We start from the raw sequence: 26,801 nt of genomic DNA, 5'->3' as shown, positions 1-26,801 counted from the left end.
CTGTGACCTGTAGGATTCATAGCATTAAATGTGCAATAATTATAATTTGAAATCAAGCCCAATTTGATATCGAAATGAAAATGATCAAATCAGAAAGTTTACCGTTTACGATTAGTAGCCTTATCAGAAGCATGGAACATGGGGTCTGGAATAGGCGATAGGCCTATGATTAGTGTTAGTTTATAGAATGTGATAGCTTCTAAACTAACTTGTGTAGTCATCTGAACTAGCATAATCGTTAAATGAAACGGTTAGTGCGAGGAAGTACTGGACCAATCATCACTGAGAAAAAGAAATTGAATGTTGCGTGTTGTGATCACTGAGTGATTGCAATGATCACTAACTTGAAAGATCACTGTTGGTGCTGTCACTGCTGCTAGATTTGCCACTACCGACTTCTGCTGTCAGTGTTACGGTACCGCATAGGATATATTCCGCATTAATATGGAAAGTATTTCTGTTGAGAGATTCAGTTTCAAGTTCCATAAATTTTTTATTCCAGTTGGACTTTTTACGGTCGAACATCACAAATAACCATCTGTGGAAGCTGTTATGTGTAGGCCTAGTCAATGATCAATACCGTTGATCAGCTAATTCTGCTTCAAACCATCCTGATCTTAAAAATCTGGTGTGGCGCACTCACACAACTTTCCTTGCCGTTATGATAATTGATCACCTGACGCTAGTGTTCTCGCGTATCCCAAGTCTACTATTCAAAGATATGAATAGCTTAGACAGCTGGTGATAGGTCAATAACGCTGGAAACACACGAGGCCCTGCTATCTCTTCGTAGTGAATGATTTAATAGAACCAACAGTTGCCAACAGTTTGCAATTTAATAATCACATTTTCACGAATTTCAAGCTTATTTTCGATTTTAGTTGGAAATGTTACTGGACATTAATTGCAGATATTTTCATGTTCAATCTTTTCAACTCAAATTTTTTTGTTTACATTGAATATGAAGGCTGATAATTGAGAATCTAAAATCAAACTTTGCATAGATGAGGCGGAGCTCCTGAAATTTTTACAGATATGGGACTTGTTGCAGTTGATAAAGCTTATCAATGACTATTCCAGGTATGAATTTGATCAAAATCGTTGGAGCAGATTTCGAGAAAATCGCGTAAAACCCTGTTTTTGACAACATTTTCGCCATTTTAGCCGCCATCTTGGATTGCATTTGATCTAAATTGTTCGTGTCGGATCCTTATAGTGTAAGGACGTTACGTTCCAAATTTCAAGTCATTCCGTTCACTGGGAGATGAGATATCGTGTACACAGACGCACATACACTCTTTTCTTCTAATTAGGAATGGAGTTATCGTGTTCACAGACACACACACACACACACACACACACACACACACACACCACACACACACCACACACACACACACACACACACACACACATACACACACACACACAACACACACACACACACACACACACACACCACACACACACACACACACACACACACACACACACACACACACACACACACACACATACAGACCCAAAAACCACTTTTTCGGACTCAGGGGACCTTGAAACGTATAACAATAGAAATTGAGAAATTGGGGTGCCTTAATTTTTTTTGGAAAGCAATACTTTCCTTACCTATTGTAATAGGGCAAGGAAAGCAAAAAGTCAGTTCTAACATTTTTCTTTCCCATTGCTCAAAACTCAGTTGATTGGTTGCGCAATTGTGTATTTCTTGTTGCAGAATCCTACCACGAGGTTTACAGGTTTGGTAGTGAGAATGTCCAGATCTTGATGGTTGCAATAATATTGCTGTGATTGTGAACTTGCCAACTTAATTTTGGAAGATTGTTCGTGATAATGCGTGTGTTATATTTTGTGGAGAATACATAATTTTATGTGAATAATTTTGCTGGGCTTCTCTTCTTTCTTTCGCCTGCAGTAATTATAATTCCTCATTACTGAAATACATATCATTTCAAAACCATCAAAAGGATTATTTGATGATGGTAGTCCTCCAGCCTATATTTTAAGTTTTATCTATTTTTTTATGAGACCGTTCATTTGAGAGTGAATAATGAATATTTTAAAAATAAACTCAAAAGTTCTCTCAATTTTGGATGTAGCATTGCTTGTTTGTTGAGCCTTTCATGAAACATGTTGCGTTTTCTAATATTAGGTTGAACTTCTGTTTGAAAAAGCTGGCTATCCTGAAAAAATATCGCTGTAGAGAGGAATTCTCAGCACAGAGGTTGAAACCATTAAATACGTTTGATTTCTAGACTGTCAAATTTAGTTACGAAGAAAAATTCGTTATTCAGAGGTTCGTTATAAATGTACGGTATTATGTTTGTTCCAGAACACTATACGATCTCATTTAAGATGTGAGAGTGAAGAAGATTGTTCGGAAAGTTAATAATTGGAGATTTATGTAGTATATCAAGTTAATAAACGAAATCCTATAGAGTCTCGAATTGATTTCTAGTGCAGTATACGTCGTACGGCATACCATACACAACACACGAGTAGCCTGCCTATGCTGTACAGTGTTAGGAGTCTTTACAATGTCATAGACAATCTATTTATCGCCTTCTATCGTAGAATTGAGATTTTAAGCTTTCTCAGCAGGTAGATTGCACCGTTTGCAGGTGACAATAAAACCTAAATTGGTGTCACAACAAAATCTAGGCCATTAGACCATACAGCTATTGAGATAGACACTGAGAACTATGTCTTACGTTCGTTAATATGCTGGAAAGCTATCTTCCAAATTCTTAAGAGTTCATAAAAATAGAAACATGACTGAATTAATGCCCTCCATAGAGTGTTTTCGAGAGAAATAGAATTTCATCTTCACCCGCAGTAACAACAATGTATAATTTAGAGGGTAACAAGAAATTTTGTAGAGAGTTGAGGTCGGAAATGAATTTTGAATTAAGGTCTGAGATGATGATATTTTTATATAATGAGATATTATGAGTGAAAGCTCATTGATAATATTATTTTTTCATTGTTTATTTTCCAGGTTGGTTTTTTGAATTGCAATCACCTCCTAGTTATACAGGAAACCTTTGCTTTTGGTAGTTTCTATCAAGAAATGGTTTGAAGATAATTTCTTGACCGTTCAGCGAAATGTATGACTGATTTGATTCCTTTTATTCATCTCTTCTCACATACTTTCGAACAGTTTATATTATTTCCCTATTCATTGTGTGAAAGTGGGTTAGAACCTTAATAGAAATACTAACAAGCCACATCTCACTACTTGGTCGCAAATTTACAACGAAGGAAAAGCTCATCTTAAAAAAACAATTCGAATTGCGGTAAAGTCGGCATGTGTCTTTATATTTTTCGGTCGACAGAAGAGAAACTATTGTTTGAAAACCACATTAACAAATTGTGTACTAGCCTACTTGTTCTCAATCCTCAATGGGAAAGAGAAGTAGTGATGAAAGCTATGCCACCATCATAATACAGCTTCGAATATGGACAATACTACAATTCACTTCTCATAGAAGTTATTGGTGTGGGAAATCCATTTTTTTCAATCATCAATCACTGCCAATCCAAAGTCTTTGGTCATGCAACTCGAGCTACAATAGTATATTTGCCCCGTTAGTGATTGAATGTGGCAACTCATTTTTTAACTGACTGGGAGTTGATAACATGTTGTAGCTTAATTTCAAGTAATAAAACACTTGAAGTGGATAATATCAATATTACGAATATATATCAACATTCATTTTTCCAAATACATGAAAAAATTTTACAAATAAAAATAATCATTAAAATACAATAGTTTTTGGCGTGACTGGAAAAAGAAGCATTGAGCTCCAGCCACGAGTTCTAAAAATAAGAATAGTTATTTGTGCAACTAGTGCGCAAAGTGACAGTTTGCTGCACCGAAAGAAACGTTTACACACGAGCCGTAGGCGAGTGCGGAATGGTTTCTTGAGTGCAGCAGAGGAACTTTGCGCACGTATTTCACATTAAATTTTTCCTACAGTTACCATTTAATATGAGAAGTGATTGATTATGAGTTAAATGATGGCTGAAATCCATCAAATGTTTGTCTGTATACTTTTGTTATTAATAACAACTTTAATTTATTTTAAACTTGATAATTGATTATTTTAACTTAATTTTCAATCTCCAATTGAAAATTAATAATCGATAATTTATTCAAATAACAAATTAAATTAATCCAATTAATTTGAAAATTTGAATAATTTTGAGTAAATCTTAATTTTTCAACCAATCAATTTATGAATGAAAAAAAATATTATTTGAAATAATGAATAATTAATAATATTCAAAATGTATAATTTAATGAGTTCTCATTTTTATTTATTTGAAAATCAAAAAAATATAGATAAAACAAATTCGCATTCAAAATACACGCCAACAATGTCAACAGCTGATTGGGATGGCTGCAAAATAATACGCAAAGTATTAAGAGTGGGATGGCTGCAAAATAATACGCAAAGTATTAAGAGTACTCAAAGTAATACTTTGCGCACTAGAGCGGAAAAGTAATTCTTTGCGGCCTGCAATCAGTGCAGAAATGGTCACTTTCCAAGGCACCTATAGGAAAATACATTTTTTAATCTAATAACAGCAGTACAAATGAGACAATTCTGTTGATGGATGATAATCTATGGATGTTGAATTTTATCAATAATTCAAGTACTTGATAAACAAAATATAAATGCACAGAAAAATAATATAATAATTGTTGAGTTTTATAATTTTTACACAATAATAAATAATTAATATTGCCAAAATTGGTGATTCTTGCAACTCAGTTCTCAATTCTAAAATAATAGTTTTATTTCACTCACGATTTTATCAATCTTAATTTGGTTTTCGTTATTTTATCCTTAATAAAGTCTTCTGGAATTTTATTTATTAGTTTATTCTTCTGATATGCAATTTGTTGTTAACTAGATTTTAATAAAGTAAAATTAATACTGAAAGCATTTTCTATAGTTGAACGTTTATATTATAAGGGATTGTGCGACATCGTCTAATTTATAATATCTAATAGTACATAACCATAAGCTATGTGACCATTTGACTTCATTTACTACGGAAACCACGATGATAAGGATCGCATCCGGTAAATATTTTATTGCATAAAGAACTTGACTTACATGTTGGTTGAGTGTGAATCCCACAATCCAATCATTCATTACTGTCTTGAAAGTGTCACTTGGATAATAGTGAAGAGGATTTCACGAGAAGACACTACTATACTTATGATAATTATTGTTCTTTTCAAATTGAAATATTCCCAACCAATGTATCATAACTTGATGATTTTAAGTGTGTTTAGCAGGCTAATAGCTTAAAATTTGTGAAAGAATAATCAGAATCCAAATTCTCGTATAGTGAACAAAACATTAAGTATCATTATTGGACAAGTTTCACGCTATACCTGGCTGACTTTGAATAACTTAGGTGATGAGATTGATATAACCTCGACACTCGATTTATGGATTGAGTGATTGACTTACTATTATGCCAAGATATAGCGAAATATTTCTTGGATAGGATTTGCAGTATGTTATAAAAAGAGCATTCGGTTCGGCATCGAATAGACTAGAAATTCAGAAACATTGTCGAGAATGTTATAACCCGTTAAAAGAATCACATCTCTTCAAATATAAGTAGGAGTACTCTATGTAGTACTATCCATAGTACTCTTATTGTTCGTCTAATCTAGTGACAAACTCATGAAAAAATTGATAAAGATCTGATGTCGGTTAATGGTTTTAGAGAGATTTCTCTTCAGCATCTATAATCTGAAGTATACATTATCGTGGTAGGTGATAGTCTTGAAATACATTACCTATATAATGTAAGGATAGTCGTGTTTTATCAAAAATATAATTTCGATACCTTAATCACAATGAGAATATAAATATCACTATTGAAACGTGCTTACACCTTCGATTCCTTCAATATGCTCTCTTTTAGAATTATTAGAAGATATGAACTGTTTTAGAAGTCATTTTCACCGTCTGAATATGTTTTCCCACTTGATTCCATCAATACTGAATTCAAATATCACAGCATGATCACTCTTTTGTGATAAACTTGATTACTATACTAACTTTCAACCCGCTAAAAGTTCAGAGCTGAAAGTTCTCAGAGCTAAAACAAACTCAAATTCAGTACCGTCATGGAAAAAGATGACATCTTATTTATAGATCTATTTTTTTCTCAATATATTATTTGAGTTACCTTGTCGAGGAGCGGGGAAATTGATTACTATCCCATTTTCCAGAATGATAAAACTCCGTTTTCATTAGCGTGAAACTTTAAAGAATAGTAGCCTACTTTGCAGGTATATATTGTTCATCAGAAATGTAAATAAATCTGGTTGGAACGATCAAGGAGCTAGTTAATAATTCCATACCATAGAAATAATTATTTTGTTGGAAGAAAATCACCGCAAACAATAGCTCTCGTTATCAAACGAGAATAACGTGATGCGCCTTAATTGTAATCGTGACGTTATTGACATATTTTTGAAAATTTCAAATAATATTTCTATGATTTGAAATCGTAAGACCTTGTTAATGCTTTTTGAAAAATGTGGTCAGGTTGAGAAGAAACCTTCCACTTCAAAACATTCAAATCTTTCATTTCCAATTTCAATACGCCATTTCTTTATTGATTCAACTCTCAAATAATAAGCAACAGAAATGATTCATGACAATCGATTCCAATATTCTAGTTCTTTAATCTGAACAAATAAATGATTGCACTATTTGACTATAAATGATTCATAACAATATTTCCCTGTTATTGGTTTAGAACGAAAGTTTCTCACGCTTTTAAGTTTCTCACGGCATTTATCTCTGAATAACGAAAAAAATTCATGAATCCACTATTCGTTCCTTTTTCCTTTCACAATCTCTTTAAAATTGTTCTATTCTAGAAATTTTGTGCATTTTTCTTGAGTTCCGTTTTTACTAAGCACTGTTCTTCAAATATTACCTAAACAAATCAATGATTATTATAACTCAAATCTAATTAATTTTTATTATCTATGTGAATGGAAATTCCCTACTGAGAAAATTCTCTTGCCGACGTGATTGATTTTCTTTCTCATACCTACCCACTCTATTATTTCTTTGTTTTTTCTTAGTTTTCCCAAATATATAGTGAACTAACAGGTAACCTGTGCTCCACAATGTAAAACTTGACTCACTGAAATCTTGAAGAATTTAAAATAGGCCTATAACCATCCTCGGTAAATTAAGAATCTAAATGCGAAATTCAAAGTTAATCAGTCCAGTAGTTCTCACTTGATGTTGTGTCAATTTTCTATCCCGTACGTGTATGAGCCAATTTTTTCCTTTATTATATTATAGAAGAAGATTATTCTTGGACGAGTAAATCTTTCACTTAATAATTATGCTTTTTTTCTCCTACTTTTCTTAATAAATTTTCCTGAATTATAATTAACAAATTGTTGTTCTGTGTTCTTCCTTATGTTGATATCTGTTCATATTTCAATTTTCTTCTCACTCCTTGTTTTAGTTTTTTCATAGCTTTCAAGAAACTCTACATGACCGAGTTACCTGAAGAAAGCAGTACTTGCCAATAGAAAGTATGTCTTCCACAAAGTCTTGTCTCCAGTCTTTTGAATGACAAAGTAATCGTGTCTTTTGTGTTAATGTTGGAAGCAATGAAAGCGGTCTCTTCAAATGGACATTACCACTTTGTTTCCTTTCACAAGGAGAACGCGGAAACACCATCAGTCCGTCAGTCAAGTGCTCTTCCGCACAACTAAGCTGGTCGCTTCTAAACACAATTTTTTCAATCGTTTTCATGTTAATTGAAAACCGTTATACTTGCCTCATTCCAACAAAAGAATAAATTAGACAAGGATAGGGACGTTAGGTAGCTTGATCCTACGAGGGTTGTAAGCTCATCAAAGTAATGGAATACTACATTGAGCATGTCCTTCATGTTAAAAAAAATCATGAAATTTCGTTCAACATCGGAAGTGTAGAGTAGAGTACAGGTCATGAAAATATTATTTATTACTAATGCTAATTCACTAGTGTAATATTACATTTTTTCTCAATTAAAATCGAATCTTCAATTCGATATCAATAAAACTTGATAGCAAATATCGGTGTAATCGATATGCGGACTTAACATTTTACCGGGAATTTATCAGATACACTTGTGTTGAACATCCTACTGTAACAAAGTTCTATTTCTGAATTAACAGATAATTCTAAACAATATAAAGGATAAATAAATTTAAAATAACTTTAAAAAATTAAGTTTTATTGAGTATAATAAATGAAATTTGTAAACTTGTATTCTTTATTAGTTGGCAATCGATGAGGTGCCTATGCTTTGCTTGGGAGCTTTAGGTGCTTATTCTAGGTGTTTCTCTCATGAAAAAATGGCTGCTGGCTTATAGAAGTGTTTTTAGTTCTCTTGAAATTTTTCTAGAAAATTGAAATTCATAATGTTTTAATTGAGATCTGAATAATTTTATTGTGTTCTAAATTTATAATTTGTGTTTTGTGTAATTTTGAAAGCCTGTAGCCAAATATATAAGCTCAATATGAATATATGAGTATTTTAGCTTGTAAGAATTTCCTGTTTAAGTATCAAATGGTTTTGTTCAGTAAATAGTTGTTGTAAATTGCCCAAGTATTATGAAAATTATAATTTGATTTGCTCTGAACTGGACTTTTCATTCATAGCCATTAAATCCGTTCATGATTTATCAAGATATTAGAAAAATTGGAACCGATGACTTTCCTTGGGTAGGTGAAATACTATCAAACCTATTTGGATAAATTTGGTAGCAGGGCACTAGTTGCGTTTTCCTGACTTCCGATAATAGAATAAGCTCATATAATTCATGAGATAAGCTCCATTCTGAGTTCTCTCAAGTTTTTGGTGGGTTACTGATCCATCATTACCTCCACATCAAAATACTACTACTCTATATGTACATTGTACTCGTAATTTACATTCAACAATGAATGCCATAACATTATAAAAACGAACGTGTGAATGGATGAAGTAATTCAACTATTAAAATGTTGATACCCGATGTTCCACATTATATGACCGGTTCGATAAGTCCGTTCTAATATAATTTCAATTTTTAGATGAAATTATTTCCTTGAATCACCCTATGTATAAGATAAATTGGCCTGTCCATTTAATTTTTTAAATACAGCTCATCTGAACGATCAGGTGTGAGGTTGTTTTTTTGTAATGTCTTCAGCAAATGAAACTATTGAGGAAACTCTGCGAATGCGATTACAGTTCAATGTTGTCTCTGTCGATTGAAAATTAGTATTCACAACAAACACAAGGATTCCAAGGAGAGGTCTCACGTAGCAGCTATTTTGTCACAATCACATTCTTTTCTATCTTCATCGTGGTTTCAATTCTCAATCCGTATACAAGAGTTTAGCTTATCCTGGAACCTCGATCACTGTACTATACAATTCACTCTTGAAAGTGAAACAGAAACAAATCCAGTTGACTTATCAATGCATTGATGATTCCACGAGCTTCATCTTGAATCTCATGAGGATTGCATTGATTTTATTAAATTATTGAATCCTGAATTGAAATTTCACTTTTAGAGCTCATTCCTCAATCCAGTTACGAATATATACATTAGCGTTCAAAAGATACCAATAACAGTGAGCATAAAATAATCTTCAGAGCTGAAATGCTCTACAAAAATATGAATATGACAAAGCACCCACGATAAAATGAGTTTTTATCTGTATTTTGATGTCATCACTGTTGTAGGCCTAATGTTTGTTGAGTCACAATCATCCAGACACAAAGAGAGAAGAAGCAGTTTTTGAGCTTTGTAGTATCATGAAAATATAAATAACGTACATAAATTGGCTATCACAACCTCTTCCTTTTTTGGATCATTTCAAATTATTTCTTTTCTGAATTGAGTATGTAACTCAATTCGAATGTATAACAATCACATAACTAAAAGCTGAATACAAAACTCATTATAATCTCTAGATACAGTATCTATTAGAATTGGACCATTAAAACAAAAATAAATTCCTATAAATTCATTACAGTGTTCTTATATGATTAATAGCAAGTGGAGAGCTCATCAATAAAGATTTATTAGCTGATTGTTGCTAATACTCGTCTGATCTAAGAAGACTGCATTATATAATATTTTCTTCTGATATTACTCGATCAGATTCATTGTACAGTATTTCAGACGCTCCTATCTGTGGTATATTTCACCTAGTCTTTGAAAACTCTAGAAACATCCCCCATTCAGAGAACCTCCAAAACAAAAGAAAATTCAGCTTACATGTTGTGTTCACCGGAAGCTCATGGATAGGCGAAGATTCAATTGACAAGAAGTTAAATCTTCAAGAATACTGATTCAGAATCTCAAATCATCTTATGCTCATGTTTTATAGGAACTTTATATTTATAATATTTCTCTGATTCTTCCATACATTCCTCCATACTGTTTTATATTCTATTTTTTATGGTGTCAGCTATTATTCACGTCATATTTTATTAATAGTAGGCCTATATAATTTACTAAATCTTGCACATGAAAAAATTTAGAACTTGTTTATAATATTTTTTTCAAATTCATCATTAGAATATTTTTTGTTCGAAGAATGACAACATTTTCAGGAAATACATTCATTCTATTTCCAGGGGCGGTTTGGCGGTTAAAACTAAGAGCTTGATAATCAACATAAGCTGCAACATAACTTGCAAGTGTTGCAAGTGTTGCAAGTATTCCCTAATATTCACTCAGTTTTCTCTTGTTCACAGATATTCGAATATTCATGAAAGATACTCTTGCCAAGGAACAATTATCATGCTCTGCAGAAAAAGAAAGACTGCGATTGGTGGGCCTCTTGGAGGCTAGAGAGAATTCACCAGCACCGTATCTTGACATGTGTCCTGCGAAAAAATGTGAGTATATACTTTTTGTTAAAATGATGTTCACGAAATAGCAACCAATAATGAGATTGCTGCATACAAAGAAAAACTGTAATTGACTCTTCAATTATGGAAACTTTATCTAGAAATAATGTAGGCCTAATATGTGGAAATATATCAAGAGAATCGCGAAGTGGAACCTCTTTAATGAAGAATAGTGCTGCTCATTACAAAGAATAGAGTAAAATACTCCTTACAAATCTGTGAAAGTCCCACACAAAGTTATGTATTTATGTGGTATGAGATTCCTCAAGACGTGGGGATGATTTCAAAGAAAAAGTGTCCACTTTTGCCCCTACAGTATTTTTACAAGTGACTTTTCCACTTCCACAAGCAGTTGAATTATCACTTTCAGATTTTTTGTACAATATTATTGGCTACTTTTCTGTGTATCCGTATATTACGTCCTTGAAGACTACTGAATCTCTTTAAAACATTATATTTCCCAGAGAGAAAATATATCTCCATATTGTGTTCAATAATCGACTTATCATAATATGAGGAAGACTAGGAATACAACCACAAGCTTTGAAAATATTATTTTCACGTTTTTATCATTATTGTCAGCGATTTTTTCAAATTTATTTTATAAATAATTTGTTTTGCTTAGGCGAGAGCGTGAAAGAGAATAACGAAGACGACATCAATAACCAGTGCTATGAAGAGCTGTCAGATACAAGGAGCTCTCTCACATCGGACTACAGTCTAGGTGAGAAGAATGAACGCAACAGGATGGGCATCGATGATTTGGGCGGCAATCTCTACTACAACATACCCGATGTTTTCATTTCCACGTACTGGGACGCTGAGAACGAGAGGCGGCGAATTCCTGTAAGTTATGCTATCATATCGCATTCACTTACCATGCCCTCTTCATTAATAGTATGATTTTCATACGGATGACTAAGTACGTACTCCCCAAAAGGATCCTTAAGTATAGTGATCATCAAAAAAGTATACTTATGTCTTTCTAATGTTTGCGCAAAATAGAATAACTCCGTATATGTCTATGCCGTTATTACAATAACATCAATTGTTGGGAATTATTTTTGTTATTCAATCACTTAATCACTCATCAACTGAGTACCCGCATAAATTACTTTAAATAAAATTGAATTAATGAAATACAATGTTGTGTCGTAGGAATCGCGTAACTCAGTGTGCAGCCTGAGTGCATCCCAGTCAGGCAAGGGCTCAGCGGATGGTACGGAGTCATCGGAATCGGTGAGTGGCTCCAGCAGCTCTCTGGCCGGCAGCACTTTCGGGGGCGGCACTGCTCCCAAAACCCCAACCACCACCACCCCCGACGGAGTTCTGGCCGTCTCGCCGTCGGCACTGCGCTACACCGCCTCCAAGTGCGGTCCGCTGTCTCGCAAAGAAAAGTTCCTGTTCCTCGACCATCACAAGCAATACTGGGCAGCGCTAGTGGGAAGGCTGCTCTACATCTACACTAATGAGAAGGAGTCAAAGCCGGTGGCAGAGATCTGTGTTGAGAGCTACCAGGCACGGCCTGTGGCCACCAAGTCTGAGTCGCCCAAGAAAGACTGCAGTTTCGAGATTTTCTGTCCCGGCAATAAGACTTATCAGGTTAGACTGGTTCTGCAATGATTGGTGGGCTCTTAGTTCACTACTCTGGTCGTTTCAAAAGTAAGTTACACTATTTTCTTATAGCCGCGCAGTTGGCAGGAGACGTCTGAGATTCGCAGGAAACTTTCGGCTGGGTGTTGTGGTAGCACTTTAAAATTCTTAAGAGGCCCCTATGACTTATTTGTCAGTTGCGATCAAACCAGCACTATGGAGCTACCACTTACTCCTACCGCCGATTGCGAAGTACGCAGTGTGATTCGTTTTTTAAATGGCAAACAATGAAAATTCAACTGAAATTCATCGTGAGTTGTGTAGTGTGCACGGTGAAAACTTTATGTCGAGACCAATGGTTTCTCGTTAGCACCAATGATTTATTGAAGGCAGGACAACAACACACGACGACCAACGAAGCGGCCGCCCATCCACTTCACGCACCCCGAACATTGTCGAAGACAATGCTTGAAGGGTTTGGATGGGATGTTTTCGGACACCCATCATACTTCCCTGATCTCGCTCCAAACGACTTTCAACTGTTCCCACAGCTGAAACAACACCTTGAGGAAAGATGCTCCGCAACGAAGAAAATCTCAAAGAAGAAGTTCAGACATGGCTAACCAGTTTGGCGGCAGAATGGTATGACACTGGAGTGAAAAAACTTATACAACGATACCAAAAATGTATTAAAAATAAAGGAGATTATGTAGAAAAATAACATATATATATATATATATATATATATATATATATATATCTATATATATATATATATATATATATATATATATATATATATATATAGTTTCTCAAATATAACCTCAAATTCTGTGCATTACCTCTTTTTTTATTTAATAGTGTAACTTACTTTTGAGACAACCCACGTAATAATAATGAAGCTTATAGTTTAATATTTGTATCAGTCTATGCACTGCATACCTTGATACTCCTAGAGTAACTGAACCTCACAGGTGTGGTTTAAAACGCACTCATATCATGAAAATTCAATTTCCGTAAATTTCTATTATTCAGAAATCACATTTCTGAGGTTTAGGTGAAGTAGCCTAATCAAATTCACCTTGAATTTCTCGCAAATCTGTTCCACATCGATTTCATTGAATTTTTCAACAAATTTCACATTAGACAATAGCATTTTCATGTCCTCATGTCGAGTGAATGTAATATTGGTGGAAATTGATTCGCAGAAAAATTAATAAGCAATAGAGCGACAAGAAGTAACATATTATTTTTAGGATTTCCTGGATTTCTTGAATCGCTTTATGAAGTTTTGGACATTTGATACGTCCCAAACAATATACTGACTGATAACTATCGAGTAAATGTGTATTTCTAGTCTTCTAGTACACGATATTCTACTGTTTAGGTTCACTATGAAACTCCACAAATCCGCCTATGCACATACAGCTCACCTCCTTCTCAAATTTATTCGAATTTTCGTTAATCATATAATTCATGGTTGTTATTGCTTGTTGTTTGGACAGTTCACCGCACCCTCCAACAACGAAATGGACCAATGGGTGACAGCCATCTGTGAAGCCGGCAAGAGTGAAGCAACCGGTATCGCTGTCACGAGCCAGCCTGAGAGCCAGACGCAGACCGGGGCACGCCAGTTGCCGTCCATTCCCGACGAGCAGGCCCTTGTGCAGGCCTACGATATGCCCGATGCCAGGGCCAGGCCTGTCGCCCCCCAACAATACGAGCTCATCAACACTGACGCCTATTACCATTGCATTGACAACGACAATGCTACACTCAAGCAGGTTATTATTATTATTAGTAGTGTTATTATTCCTATGTTCTTGTTTATTGTGAGATTATAAAGTCAGTTGTCAGTACTTTAAACTGCCAGCAATACTATGAATAGCATTGATGCTCCTATTCAACCGTTGCTGACAGATTCAAGTGCATCTTACTGTAGCTACTATACATCTGAATATTGCATTACAGTTACATCAGGCAAGAACAAGCTTAATCCTGAGATCAGCTCTATGCTGAGTGAATCATTTTAATCCATACATTGTGGCAATCAATCAATAAGATAGTTGACTGCGGTTGATAGTGCATGGTGGAAGAAAGTTAGCCAACAAACTCCAATTGGTGGATTCACGGAGGATCGGCAGCCTTGATCGCAGGTTGATTAGTTTGTGCTTTCCTCCCCTTCCCCCTCTCCCAAAGAGGCAAGATAACCTCTCTCCCTCACCCCTCCTTCATCCTCCCCATTTATCTTTCAACCCAGCACTTCAAGAAGCATGCTCGAGAAGTCAACATCGTTTCGTTCCGTGGCGTTCGAGCTGAACGCAATTACCTCATTTCGTTTCGTGATATATGTACAATATCATATAGGCCTATGCATAACGACAGGATATCGTCAGCAGTAACTTCTACACACGAGATACAGTCCACTTCCTCGCCAGTTCCAAGGTTAGTGCAGATTAATAGACTTACTTTTGGGGCTGTCGACGTTTTCGTGAATTAAATCTTAACTGTACCCCAATCCATAGGTTTGGGGACAGGACGGGATTACCACATGGTCCGACCAGGCCTGGGATATGTTCTATTTCCAAGATATTCATTTTTCAATTTAAATTTCAATTCGTTAATAGTAGAGTTACTTGTTGATACATGCACTGATATCCATGTTAAATCCAGTTACAAAGTTCCTTTCCAAATCTCCTTGTTTATCTAATCAGTTACTTAGTTACAATGGCAAGCCCACAAGCCTTGCTTACTATTCGAGTGAAGAAGAAAGAAACTTTGTTTAGCCGTGTTCAACAAGCTTATGACTTGTTGAAGGACATCAATGACCCTAAAATTCAATCTCAATTCTTGATAAGAAGCATATCTATTGAAAATACTGTGAAAGAATATTCTGCACTCTTGAATGAATTATCTATTCAAGTTGAACCTACTAAAGAACCTGAATATCAATCACTTACCGTTATTGATAATTTATCCTGTGCAATAATAAATGCTCGTGATAAATTGAATCAAATTAAAAATGAGAAACCGAAGGAGAAAAGTGAACCCTCAACTTCAACCTCTCATTCTCCCTGTTTGAACATGATATTACCTCCAACTGAAATAAAACCGTTTGATGGCTCTGATATTTCAGACTGGCCTAGATTCAAAAATATCTTTTCATCATTGATTGTGGATGATAAATATTATTCTCCTGTTCATAAATCTCATATTTTGCATAATTTGTTGAAAGGCGAAGCAGCCAGAGTAGTGAAATCTTTTCAGATAAGTAGTGATTTTGATTTGGCATGGAAAACTCTATGCAAGCGTTATGAAAGTGATAGGGTGCTAGCTAACTACTACGTAAATGAGATTTTGAAAACTAGTTCAATCCCATTTAAACCTTCGTTACAATCGCTTCAAGATTTTCTTGTTAAAGTAGGTGATAGTATTACCACTCTGAAATCGTTGAAAGTTCCTGATTTGGCTCATTAGCTATTCGTCAATTAGACAAAATATCACGTGAATCGTTTGAGCTCGAGGTAGCTGATAAGAGCTTTCCTTCTTGTCAACAGTTGATTGATTTCGTGGATAAGAGAGTTAGATCTTATCAATTATCTGCATCTGATGTGCCGTCTGTTAATGAACAAAAATCTATCGAAAAGCCAAAAAATAAGTCATTTCAAAAAAGGTTGTCTTATCTACTCAGGCTGATAACAGCGTTCAAAATAAAAGCAGCTCAGTTACTTGTGAATTAAATGATAGTGCTGAAACAAAATGCTCACTTTGCAACTCAATGAATCATTCGTTATTCAATGTCCTGCTTTCTTGAAAGATACCCAAAGCTAGGAATGAATTTATTAAATCATTGAGAGTCTGTTTCAATTGTTTCTCCAAATTTCACGCTGTAAACAATGCAAGTCTAAATCGTTGTGTTATTGTGGCCGTATGCATAATAAATTACTTCATTATCCTCGTAGTAGTGATAATAGCCGTTCGAATTCTCCTGCTCGTTATCAGAATCTACTTATAACATCTCTAATGTTGCTTTGAAATCGAAATCCGTTGATTCGATCACTCAAACTGATAGCACTATGAATGTTGTTGAGAATTCAAATTCGTCTAAGCATTGTGGTATCACTGATAATGTTATTGATAAGTCATCAATTGTTAGTTTAATTCCTAAAACGAGTGTTGTTCTAGGTACTGCTCAAGCAGTTATTAAAAATTCATCTGGTTCGTTTATTGGTGTTCGTTTAATGATTGATTCTGGTAGTACTGCTAATTTCATCACAAAAGATCTTGTTATGAAACTTGGTTTATCTGTTCATGATTGTCATAAAAATTTCTCTGGTTTGAATTCCTCGAGTGTAGGGAATTCTTCTGGTGTTGAGAAATGTTTGTTGAAACCTAAGGGCTCAAATCACCCTCGTCTAGAAGCTGAGGCTTACGTGATTGATAAAATAGTTGGTTCATTGCCCCCTATTTATCGCAGTTCGAAAGTGCAAAATGAGTTGAAAAAATTCAACCTTGCTGATCCTGTGTTCTATGAACAACGTTCCGTTGATCTTCTATTGGGATGTCAGTTATTCAACAAAATACTACGTCATCATAGTCAATTCTCATCTAGTGAAGAGTGTTCGTTTTGCGTGATTCCTACCGTGTTTGGTGACATTATTTTGGGTGAATTTCCAAATCATTCCAGTCTTCTTAATCAGCCATTGACTGCATTAATGACGTGTCCCACCTCTGAGAACTCGTTGAATAATTTGGTTCATAAGTTTTGGGAAAGTGAAGAAATTCCTAATCATAAATTTACTAGTCCCGATGATGAGTTTTATGAGAAACATTTTGCTGAAACTCACACGCATGATACTGAAGGAAGATATGTTGTTCGTCTTCCTTTCAAAGTTGACACTAATCAACTCAAGTTTCATGAATCTCATGATGTTGCTTTAAATCGTTTTCTGTCGTTGGAGCGTCGTATGCTGCGTGATGCTCGTTTGAAATCTGATTGCATATCATTTATGGAAGAGTATCTTCTTTTGGATCATATGGAAGTTGCTAAAAAACCAAGTATATATTTCATTCCTTATTTTTGTGTATTCAATCCATCATCACCTACAACAAAGGTTCGTGTTGTATTTGATGGATCTGCTAAAAAGAGTCACATTTCGTTGAATCAAGTTCTTCATTCAGGTCCAAAATTGTTAAATGACATATGTGATGTGTTAACTAGATTCAGACTTCACTCATTCGTATTCACATGTGATGTTACGAAAATGATGGTTCCTCGTTGATGAAGAAGATTGTTCTTTCCTTCACATATTGTTTCGTAAAGATCCTTCCGATGATATTGTCGTTTATGAGCTCAAAACAATCACATATGGTTTGAAACCGTCTGGTTTTCTTGCTCAACGTGCTCTCATTCAACTGGCGAAAAATGAAGGAGATAAATTTCCGTTGGCAGCAGCAGCTATTCGTGATGATATATATCATGACGATTTTCTCACAGGTGCTAATTCGTTGGAAGAAATCTGTGAAATAAAATCACAACTTTGTAATCTTCTTAACTGTGCTCATATCAAGTTGAATAAATGGAGCAGTAATTCTCCTGAGTTCTTGGATTTGATTAGTTCTGAAAACACTCAAGTACCACTTCATATCAGTGATGAGCCTAATTCAAATGTGAAAGTTCTTGGCATAATGTGGAACCCAACTACTGATTGTTTTCATATTAAAGTCTCCATTCCAGAGTTTCAAAAGAAAAACTCTAAGCACACTGTTCTGTCCGTTATCGCGTGTCTGGATGACCCTCTCGGTTTTATAGCTCCAGTAATATTCAAAATGAAATGTTTTTTACAAGAGCTGTGGAAGTTGGACATCGATTGGGATATGCCGATTCCTGTTGACTACAACGAATGCTGGAACGAGCTGATGAGAGAGCTTCCTGCTCTAAGTTCAATTTCAATTCCTCCATGCATTTATGGCGATGCTTTTTCTTGTCAAATACTTGGGTTTTCCGACGCATCACAGAAAGGAATCTGTGCTTGTATCTTCTTGAGAGTTGTGTCGTCAGAATCTACGGTGAAATGCTTCCTGTTGAAAGCTAAAACTAAAGTTGCGTCGTTGAAAACTCTGTCTATTCCTCGATTAAGCTGCATTCAAGCTGCATTGTTGCTTTCGTGATTGTATGTTTCAGTCCTTCTCTCACTGGAAAAAATCAATCTTCAATCTACGTTTCTGTTCAGTGATTCAACTATTGTTTCATCTTGGTTGCATATACCTCCTTACAATTTGCAAACGTTTGTTGCAAATCGTGTTGTGAGAATATTAGAGTTGTCTAATATTTCAGATTGGAATCACATTGTACTGATTTCAATATTGCCGACGTTGGATCAAGAGGCGTTTCTCCCCAAAACTTGTGCAATTCGCAAGATTGGTTCAATGCTCCAATGTGGTGTTCTAATTCCTTGTCATGTTGACCGTTGTCATCTATGACTTACCCTGCTACTGAAATTCTGCCTGATGTGAAACAAAATAAAGGTGTTGTTTTGAGTATCACTGAAGAGACTGCTGTTATTCAGATAACACGTTTCTCCTCATACATGAGATTGTTACGTTCCTGTGCTTATGTTTTACGTTTTGTGAATAACTGTAAAGCATCAATTAGTGGTGTCTGTCGTAAATCAGGCGCACTTAGGCTAGTTACATACACATCGATTTTTGGTCGTACGATATTTTACCGTCCTTATAAATTCTATTAGATTGAACAGATGATTTCAAACATATGATGTTTGCCAAGTTCCGTTTAATCTGATAGAATTCATAGTGATGGCAAAATATCGTACGACCAAAAATCGATGTGTGTGTAACTAGCCTTAGTGTTCAAGAGTTGAAATGTGCACAAATTTATTGTGTTAAAATTGTTCAAAAGTGTCATTTGAATTGTGAACTCGACCTATTGAAAGTGGGTAAACCTTGTGATAAGAGTTTCCAAAAATTGTCTGTATTCTTGGATTGTGATGGTGTGATTCGTGTTGGTGGCAGATTGGTAAATAGTGCTTTAGGATATGAAGTCAAGCATCCTTGTTTGATACATAAAGATAGTCATTTTACTAAACTCCTCATTGAGTATTATCATATTTCTCATCTTCATGCTGGACCAAGAATAGTACGTGCTCTTATTCAGCGTTATTTTTGGATTGTTGGAGCACACAGTGTTATCAGAAATGTGATTTTCTGTGATCAAGGGACGAATTTCAAAGGTGCTGCGCGACAATTGAAGGAAATTGTTGAATTTCTCAGATCGTCAGAAAATCAATCCAACGTCTGTGATGTGATGTCATCTAAAAGCATCCAATTTCGTTTTAATATTCCACATGCTCCTTTCATGAATGGAATCTGTGAGTCTAATATTAAAATGTGAAATTCCATTTGTTTCGTGAAGTGGGAAATTCGGTCCTAACTATTGTTGAGCTTTCCACTCTGTTGGTGAAAATTGAGGCGATACTCAATTCGAGACCGTTGTATGCGCTCTCTTCATCTCCTGATGACTACGAGGCGCTGACTCCCGGACATTTCCTTGTTCGTCGCCCTCTGTTGGCGGTTCCTGAAATTGACGTGAGTGATGTCAACGAGCACAGACTGTCTTGTTGGGAAAAGGTTAATCGCTTCACTCAGAGATTGTGGGAGAGTGAATACCTCCACACTCTTCAACAGAAGAATAAGTGGTTTGAGAGTGACACAAACCTTCAGGTAGGGCAGTTAGTATGGATTAAAGAGGACAATTCATCACCCTTATCATACCCGTTAGGTAGAGTCACCCAAATCATAAGTGATGCTAAGGGTGTTGTGCGCTCAGCTCACGTGAAAACTAACTGTGGTGAGTATGTTAGGCCAGTTAGGAAACTTGCCCCCATTCTTCCCTATTAGTTTAACCCACACACCAAGTTTTCCATTTTCCTTTCCTATTTCTTTTTCCCTTCGTTTTTCCTTTTCTACCGTTCAGTGCATGTTGTTTTGTTTTTCTTTTACTTTTAAATTTTAGTTTTTTTTTGAGTTTATGTTCTTGGAAATGGGGCATTCCAAGGCGGGCGGAGATGGTGGATTCACGGAGGATCGGCAGCCTTGATCGCAGGTTGATTGTTTTGTGCTTTCCTCCCCTTCCCCCTCTCCCAAAGAGGCAAGATAACCTCTCTCCCTCACCCCTCCTTCATCCTCCCCGTTTATCTTTCAACCCAGCACTTCAAGAAGCGTGCTCGAGAAGTCAACATCGTTTCATTCCGTGGCGTTCGAGCTGAACGCAATTACCTCGTTTCGTTTCGTGATATATGTACAATATCATATAGGCCTATGCATAAAGACAGGATATCGTCAGCAGTAACTTCTACACACGAGATACAGTCCACTTCCTCGCCAGTTCCAAGGTTAGTGCAGATTAATAGACTTACTTTTGGGGCTGTCGACGTTTTCGTGAATTAAATCTTAACTGTACCCCAATCCATAGGTTTGGGGACAGGACGGGATTACCACCATTCTAGATAGAATTTTGAGATATTCATACCATTGAAAGATTTTTAAAGTTCTACAATCTAGAAGAATATTATATAGGAAATTATCGGATAATTATTTTCCTGTTTAATTGTCATGGCACCTTTTTTCAGTCTTTTTGCTATTCTGTGAAAGTATTCTGGGACACCAGCCCCACACTGGTTGAAATTAAGAGCTAAGATTTCACCTTCTAATACATCATATATACATATATATAGTGTTATGTATGGTACCGGTACTGTGCCATACTACTTCACCCCCAAGCTTAGATCCACGTTGCTATACTGAAGCTTAGTTTAAGTCGCATTATCTGGAAATAGGACCATTTAATCAACTAATCCAATCGTTTGTCCATAACTATACCGCATTCACGAGTAGGCACCTACGACAGTAGGTACAATCAGAATATGGCACCTACGACAGATGGGATATTGTCAAGCAATCTTTCTCATTTCTTTATCCCTGTATGAATTATTCAAGTTTTAGATGAATCCCTTCCATAATCTTGACTACCAATACTTTACTTCATAATTCACTACCTACTCACATCCATGACACCATCATTTACTCAAGTAGGTAACTTAACTGGTCAATTTGTAGAAACTTCAGTAAAACTCATCATTAATGAGTATATCGTATATTGTCATTGCATTGACAATGAGGATGTGTTACCAATTCAAATGAGGATGTGATACCAAGTCAAATGAGATGCTTGTACGATTTATTTATTTATAATCGTTCTATACCACTCGTTATATAACACTTGAGATTGATGTCGTAAATTGAATCTTAGCCAAAAGTAGGCCTATGTGGATTATTATCGAAGTAAAACTCAAGCCATATTAACTGATTGAATTCTCAATGTTTATTTTCTATAGGTTGCTTCACAAAGAAACTCAAGAATTGAAGAGGAGTTGACTTACGAAAATGACGATGTGATCGATGAGAACTTCTACTATAATGTTGTTTCTCCGTGTGAGAGTGAAAGTTTCTATGACACAATACCGGGAGTGACTGAAAAGAAGTTGATGCTTGAAAGAGAATTGCAAATGAAGTACCTTCGAGAACAACAAAATCTGTTGATTCAGCAAAACGCACCTTGCAAAGACCATGACACCAATGAAGCTGGAGGGAAAAAAATAACAGATCAAGATTCTACGGAGCAAGCACTGTATGAAAATCAGGATGAAACTAGTCAACAGCTTACCACAACCCCAAAGGAGCAACCCATCAAAAAGTCATCGAATTGTGAAATTCGCACTGGACCAGTTTCAAGTAGAATTCAACAAATAATACAGCGAATTGAAGAAGCAGCCGGAACATCAGCGAAGACTCAAAAAACTGTTCACAACGATTTCTATGAGCCAGTCGATACTAGTGATGCAATTGCACATTCAAGAACTATAAGTAGGTGACAAGTTATGTGATATAATTATGTCTAAACAATACAAAGATCATCTGAAGAAAAACTGTCAATTTTCTCACAATTTTCACGTCAGACCATTAAGATCAGTAAGTTTCTTGGACGAGATAACCTTATTCTGCGAATATGGACTCTCCTTGATCTGATGAAACATCTGAAAAATTATTGATACTGTTATAACTATGCTGTAAAGTAGCCTACAAAATCTTGTTACTATGCAGTTGTTGTTGTCTTCTATTTATTGGTGAGGGAAAATGTCAACTCTATGTTATGTGAAATTTCTCCTTAATTTGAATTTCACGCAATAAATATTCGAGTGATGCTTCAATAACAGAGCTGTGACAAAGTACCTCAGATCAGGCATATTGACCATATAGAAGCCATACATACATCAACGTAATACACATTTCAGATCATAGTGTATTATTTCCATGATAAAAAAGTAATTGTTCCATTGTCTGTGAAATGACAAAAATTATCCATGAATTATTTCAATGCTTCTAATTTAACTGTCGCTCATGTCTCACATATAACGACTAACTTATTTGATTACATGAAACACTTGTTTGGTTAAAGCAAGATTTTGGCATTAAATACATTGTATTTCGTAAATGTATACCCTACAATTCAGACATCTCTGAATTATACTTTATTACTTCTAGTTTCGTGGTTTGGTTAGAAACTCAATTTACAACTGATACGTTGGGAGACCAACAAAAAATCATTTTTCCACTGTGTGTTTTTCGGTGATAAAAGTTTTTTCTGTTTTATTAAAAATGACGGTATTGCTACCGAGACTGACTCCTTGTCAGTATTGGTATCCAAAGACTAACTTGCAACGACAACTTGGAAATTGAATTTCTCTGAGTCTAGAACTAATAGATATAAGGTGAACAATTGATTTCTTTACAGATTCCTAGATCAGTAGGTTTTATGCATAGACTGCTTTTAAGAAATATTTTGTATGAATCTATAAATATGTGAATATTTTCCCATTATAAATATATTGTGTTATGTGTATCAACCTATCATCTGAGTTATTACATTTTTTCTCATAAATATCCACATTATTCATTATTCAAGTCTTTGACCCTTCTTCCCAATAAATAAAATGTCCATTGATATATCAATAAGTATGTTTATTATTGTAGCCCAGGCAATGAATGCTCAAAGAGGGTATAGAGGGAAAAGTTTGGAAGACAATTTTTGACCCCGCAGTTCTGTTTGGAGTAGTAAGAAGGTAAACATATCAAAAGTCCTCACTCATACCACCTGTGCTAAGGGGGTGGGGGTGGTTCAAATGTACCACTTTTAGGTCTCTCGCATATAACTAGGAAACTATGGATCTTATGGACATAACTGTTATATACAAAATGGAAGCTTACATAATTCCCTACAATATTTATCTTACAACTTTTTCCATATCTTTTCTAGTTTTCGAGATATCCGCTCTTGAAGGTGTGACATTTTTGAAAAAAAAACACGTTTCCTTCCATTTTTTTCTATTTATGGTCTTACTACTTTTCAAAAATCGATGGGAAAAATCCATGCTGATTATGAGCCTATAGATATAGAGCAATAAATTCTCTTCAATTTGATGTATAATTTCACACTTTCACGCATTTTCCTACAACGGTTGCAGCAGCTTTAGTGTTGAGTGTGAAATCTCTCCATGCAAAGTACTTTGCAGGCACTTCGTTTTTGCGTGCTTCGGACGCTATTTTCCAACCAATAATCATGAAAATGGTACCAAATTCTTAAGAAAGATTTGGACATCTCGCGCCATACCTCCAAATTCCAATTTTCCACCTACAAAATGACTCTCAAAGTTGATGAGCTTGAAGAAAATTTGGCAAAGTTTGACGTTCAATAGGAAAAAATTGGTAAGTGATATCAAAATTTGGAGCGCTCAAAACACGCAAGAACGAAGTGCCTGTTTCAGCCCTTTTTCCGAACTGGAACATTGCTCTTAACCGAATATAGTCTTTAAATCAGCAATATGTAATTTTGATTAGAATATCTTTGATAATAACAATTTCCCAAGATCCTTCAGGATATATAAATTTGCAACAGCTATCAAAGAAAAAACGAATACAGGGTCATAGTATTATGTTGGAAACAGCCGCCTAGATTTATAGAATTCTTAAGGAGTTGCAAAAATCGTGTCTGTTTCGGCGCCGCTCGATATGATCTTGCAATACTCACCCATTTTGTCAGATGGTAACGAGTCGGTTCCGAACTGATATTATATATGGTTTCATACCATATTGGAAACCCTGCTTATATTTTTCTATCTCTTCAGCATCTATAACCATTGGAGTGGTCAGTTTCAAGGTAAGATTTATAAACTGACACTGCCGCAGCAGATCGCAGCTTATTGGAGAGGAAATTTGTATAGGTTCCATAGTGAGCGGGTAAGAACATTGTGGTACTATTATTTCATCACGGGCGAATATATTAATATCAAATGTTATCTATCGATTAAAGCTAGCTGGGCACGTACAAGTCAAAATTTTACAACTAATATTAGATAGAATTTTATGGGATGAATTGAGTAACAGTATACACTCACTGGCAAAAATCCATTCGCTTACTTTGACGAGCTGGACTCGTTGTAATTTTTTTGGGCTGAGGATACTTTGACGAGCACAGCTCGGCATAGGACTGTCATCCATTAACTCACTCGCTGTGTATTTCTGAATGCACTATTAGTGTTAATACTTCCCAGAAGATAGCAGCACATAACTACATATATGTGTTGGAAACACATAGCCACTCTACTACATTTGCTGTGTTCTAGGGATTCCACCCCTCTCTGTTTCAACATATCTAACTAAGATCATCCTGCTTGTTTGTTTACTTTGTTTTAGTTGGAAATCAGTATTAGCATCTCAGCGACTTCTGCTGTTATGTTATTAGTTGAATGAGTTATAAAAATAATATTTGTCAGAAAAAAATGAAAATTGAGCATTTTTTAAAGGGTGGAATACCACCCTTATTTTCATCATGAAATCATATTCTGTAATAAAAAAATTGACAACTTTGGCCAATTGTTTTGCTCCTTCAGGGCTCATAACTCTCCAACAATGCATAATAAATTTTGATGCTTAACGTAGGTTTGTAGAGCATTGAATTCTCTTAGAAATGATGTATTATTCCACCATGTCAAGTTTTCCTTTCATTGTTATAGCAGCTTCAATGTAGGGGGTGAAATTTTCATTGCTACAACAATTGATCGTTTGACAATGACATTTGAAGGGGGTGTCTGTGACACAATTTTTGACTTTGGTGAACATAGCAAAAGTGCGCATTTTCACCCCCACAGTTGAAGGTGTGGAACCGCTGAGTTGACACTTGTTACAGCAATGAAGATTTCACCCCCCCACATTGAAGCTGCTATTACAATGAAAGGAAAACTAGGTATAGTGAAATAATACATCATTTTAAAAAGAATTCAATGCTCTACCAACCTATGATAAGCATACGTTTTTATGATGCACTGTTGGAGAGTTATAAGCCCTGAAAGAGCAAAACATTGGATGAAAACCTGTTATTTTAACAATTACACACCTTCAAGAGCGAATATCTCGAAAACTAAAGGACATTTCACAAGACTACTGAACAAAACTTGTATAGTGAGGCCCACGTTTTAATGGCAGTGCATAAAGATAGAAGAATAGCGATGCCGATTCTCTGCATTAATTAATTATATTTCTACATTGTCAAAAACATAATTGGTATAGTTGTGGACCTAGAAAAGGATAGTACCACCGGCTTTGTCGAATGATAGACAAGGATAGCAAAATCAAAGTTGATTAAATACTGTCATTATAATGTGGACCTCACTATAGGACATTTGTCTGGATTCATTTTCGATCAGTTAGACATGTCACTGAAATGCATTGTTTCCAAGATACATGCGTGTAAGCCAGAAATGGAAAAACAAAACTTTTAAACCACCCTCATCCTTTAAGCACAAGGGGTAGGGATGTGATATGTTTACCTTCTAACTAGTCCAAACAAAGCAACGAAGTCAAATATTGTGTTCCAATCGTTCCCTCCAAATTTCCCTGTCAATTCATCTATTGTTGTTAAACTGATAATTTTACACTCAATACTATAACGGCTGCAACAATCGTAGGGAGATGCGCAAAATGATAAAATAATACATTAAATTGAAGAGAATAAGATACTCTCCCTACAGCGCCAGGCTGAACACGTGGATGAAGGAGAGGGGAGGAGGTACTCCCTCCGACCACGAGGAGGAGTTTCGAGG

At 35.5% G+C, this 26,801-nt stretch overlaps 1 protein-coding gene across 2 annotated transcripts in view; it reads left to right on the top strand.

Annotated features, from left to right (window-relative positions):
* Positions 1–23,586, top strand: part of LOC111064613 — a 75,560-nt gene extending 51,974 nt beyond the window's left edge. For both annotated transcript variants that reach the window (XM_039433252.1, XM_022352366.2), the window contains exons 2-6: positions 10,819–10,962; positions 11,600–11,820; positions 12,133–12,576; positions 14,073–14,351; positions 21,981–23,586. In XM_039433252.1, the coding sequence (XP_039289186.1) occupies positions 10,819–10,962; positions 11,600–11,820; positions 12,133–12,576; positions 14,073–14,351; positions 21,981–22,517 (1,625 nt within the window). In that variant the 3' untranslated portion in view covers positions 22,518–23,586. The remainder of the gene's footprint in view (positions 1–10,818; positions 10,963–11,599; positions 11,821–12,132; positions 12,577–14,072; positions 14,352–21,980) is intronic.
* The last annotated feature ends 3,215 nt before the right edge of the window (positions 23,587–26,801 follow it).

This window comes from Nilaparvata lugens, chromosome 1 (genome assembly GCF_014356525.2).
Source record: "Nilaparvata lugens isolate BPH chromosome 1, ASM1435652v1, whole genome shotgun sequence".
Taxonomy (NCBI): domain Eukaryota; kingdom Metazoa; phylum Arthropoda; class Insecta; order Hemiptera; family Delphacidae; genus Nilaparvata; species Nilaparvata lugens.
This window is presented reverse-complemented; position numbering and strand designations above follow the sequence as displayed.